Below are 3,194 nucleotides of genomic sequence, written 5' to 3'. Positions count from 1 at the left end.
AGGATCACAAAAAATATGTATGTTCTATTATAGTTTATACAATTTTCAGAAGGCCAACAAATACATAATGTTTAGTTGACATTACCAGAACAACTACGAGCCTCCAATCCAAAAAAAATTCCAAAATAAAAATAACTTTATCATTTTATAGATATGATATGTATGTTATTTTACCAAGTACGCAGTATTTTTGAAGTTAAAAAAAACACCATACGCATCGAAAAAAAAAATGCAATTAAGATCAGTTTGAATAGGACATTCATTTCATAGCAAAAATTTCAGTAATACTACAACATTTGTCAATAGAAGTTTTTGACACAAGTGTTCAAATACTTAAATAACCAATCTATCTTCCCTAAAAGTTAAATGGATAGGAAGACAAGAAAAATTCACTTCCTTAGAGGCTCAAAACTACATGAACGTCTGTTGTGCCCAAGTTGTCCACAAGTACTGCAAGCATGTCTGCTCTTTCCAAACAACAATTCACTTAAAGGCTTATCACGCCTCTTCTTTGGCCTACCAGGCGGTTTCTTGTATCTTGGTGGCAAAACCACATCCTCCAAGATGTTTTTGGGAATGTTCCATTCACGCTCGTCGGGTAGAGGGTCCACAGGTACATCATATGTCTTCAACACGGTCTCCGGTTTGAACAAATCAGAGCAATAATCATCAGCAACTAGATTTTTCTTTTTAATGACAGCTCATGCATGCGGGCAGGGGATTTCATCTAGTTGAAACATACGACAACTGCAAGTTTTGCTATTCAAATTAAGAATGAATCGCCTTCCTCCATCATGTACTGTGTACACGAATTCGGTTGACAGTTCTACCTGAAAAAATAAATATTACATGTATTTGTTATTGAACCAAATCAGAATTTTAAAATAAATGAACAAACCATTAATCAAATACATATCAATTTTCAAAGAAGCATATATTAAATTTACATTAATACTAACTGTTCATTGATACCAAATACACATTCATATAATGTGTAGAAACACCAGATTAGTACAAGTACAAGTTTGTCAAATAAATTATAACAAGCATTAAACTGAAACATACCGTCATTCGTAGACATAGATACTCGTTGATTGATAGCATCTCCGAAACTTTTTACCGGGTGTAGTGAACGTGTATGTTCCATTTCTCTCATTATTGTAATTCCATCTCCCAAACATCCTTCTAACTTCTTCAAGAAAGTCATATATAGGCAGTTCTCTAGCTGCTAGAAGATGTCGATTAATGCACTTTGCTATGTTAGAAGTCATTGTCCACCCTCGGTTAAGAGATGCATACAATCTAGCCCACTTGTCTCTACCAGCCGATTCCAAATACTCTGCCACGCGCATATCTACCTTTTGAACCTTCCCCTTCAACTCATCAAAATCATCCTACGTGTATGCCTTTGCCATGGAATAAAAAAACAGGACTCAGCACATCATGGCTCTTCTTGTATTTTTTACATACATTACCCCACAGATGCCATATACATGCATAATGTGCAACTTCTGGATAAATTCTACAAACAGCCTTGTTTATACTTTCATGCCTATCTGATACGATACACAAATTCTCTCTAATTCCATATGTTTCTCTGAAACGCTCAAAAAACCATGTCCATGATCTGTCATTCTCAGAATCAATCACACCATATGCTAAGGGAAGTATGTTGCCTAGAGATACAGTTAAGAATAAAAAAATAATAAAATACATTTTGTATTTGTCTAAAACAGATAAAATACATTTTGAGGTAATAAATTAATAGGTATTTTTTTGACATACCTGCACCGCCCAATGTGCTTGCCGAGACAAATGTTCCATTGTATGGTGTTTTTAAGTGGCTTCCATCAACTACCACAATTGGCCGACAATAATCAAAGCCTTTGATAAATGCATACAGTGCTATAAAAACATACAGAAATTCATTTTCGCGGATTTTACGCATTCTGATATGTGAACCCGGGTAAGTCTTATCCAATATGTATAGATATCCAGGTAATCTTTTATAAGATTCAGCCAGTTCACCCATTAAATCGTTCATCGCCTTTTCTTTGGCCTGCCAAGCAACCATGTATGAAACATCCATTCCAAAATCACTTTTGACGTCCTCCGCAATGTCTTTAGGCGTATATTTCCTCTTATGGTTTGATATTTTTGGTTTGACAATCTCACTTATCAACCGACTTGTAGCTTGGCATTGGGAATAAACCTTTTCCTTTAACGGACATGTATGTTTGTCTTGAAACTCCCTAACTCTAAACATTCCTGACTTACCTACACTTGACGCCCTAAATTTCCAATCACACTCTCCTGATACGCACACAAGTGTGTAGCTACATAAAAAAAAAAAACATCAAAAAATTAAAAAACACATTAATGTAAAATACACCAGTACACATAAATACATTCGTGTATTTATTCTTGTATTTTTAATACAAAGGACAGATGAGAAATGTTACCATATGTAAATAAGTTAATCAAATGCAACCCGGGCCAAATACATTATTTATGAGTACAAATACATACAAATCAGTTTTGATTCTACTTTATAATAAACATACACATGCTGAGAAATACTTCCACTCGTACAAATTTCACAAACATACACTGTTACGGTTTAAATACATAACACCACACAGTTACAAATACATAAACAAATGCACATTTTAATACCTTATTGCATTACTCCTTTCTGCACGATAGTTGAACCTGTTTGTAATTGCATAATTCACCATCACAGCTTTTAATGTATCTTTATCCTTGTATACTTGATCGACGACAACTACTTTTTGGTTCTTATCATCAATAACCATACCCTTGTTGTTTTCGAATAACAATTCAGCCTTTCCACAACTTGATGATGCCAAATCACGGGAACCAACTGTTTCCATTATATTCGTTTGATTCGTGTATCCGATTTGCAAATAATCACCTTCAACACAACTCTCACCCGATATACATATCTCCATGCTTCTATCAGTTGTAATGATACATAATGGGTACATTGGTAATGCTTTGTTCTCTCTTCTTCCACGCCCACATACACCCTAACACCCATATCATTGTGAATTTCCATTGGAATATCATCACCTTCAACCATGTATTTTATGTTTATGTTTTTCATTTGCTTGTCCAAATTCAATTGGGTTGCAACTGTTTGTAACAATTCCTCATACGTCGAATACTCCTTG

General features: G+C 34.6%; 1 protein-coding gene across 1 annotated transcript; it reads right to left on the bottom strand.

The window, feature by feature from the left end:
- Positions 1 to 389: 389 nt before the first annotated feature.
- LOC132039105 (uncharacterized) lies at positions 390 to 2,894 on the bottom strand. The gene is made up of 5 exons (XM_059429648.1): positions 2,677 to 2,894; positions 1,786 to 2,336; positions 1,471 to 1,676; positions 743 to 830; positions 390 to 676 (listed from the first exon to the last, which is right to left on the bottom strand). Exons 1-5 carry the CDS (start codon positions 2,892 to 2,894, stop codon positions 390 to 392), a joined length of 1,350 nt encoding a protein of 449 aa, XP_059285631.1.
- Positions 2,895 to 3,194: the final 300 nt, after the last annotated feature.

This window comes from Lycium ferocissimum, chromosome 12 (assembly GCF_029784015.1).
Source record: "Lycium ferocissimum isolate CSIRO_LF1 chromosome 12, AGI_CSIRO_Lferr_CH_V1, whole genome shotgun sequence".
Classification (NCBI taxonomy): Eukaryota; Viridiplantae; Streptophyta; class Magnoliopsida; order Solanales; family Solanaceae; genus Lycium; species Lycium ferocissimum.
This window is presented reverse-complemented; position numbering and strand designations above follow the sequence as displayed.

What these genes read in the sequence shown, in the direction of transcription:
- LOC132039105 (XM_059429648.1), bottom strand. Translation starts at nt 2,894, where the DNA reads ATGGAAACAGTTGGTTCCCGTGATTTGGCATCATCAAGTTGTGGAAAG. An exon ending in TATGGCATCTGTGGGGTAAT is followed by an intron (nt 831 to 1,470) that starts GTATGTAAAAAA and finishes TTATTTTTTCAG; the next exon opens with GTAGAACTGTCAACCGAATT. An exon ending in TAGCAAAACTTGCAGTTGTC is followed by an intron (nt 677 to 742) that starts GTATGTTTCAAC and finishes AGAAAAATCTAG; the next exon opens with TTGCTGATGATTATTGCTCT.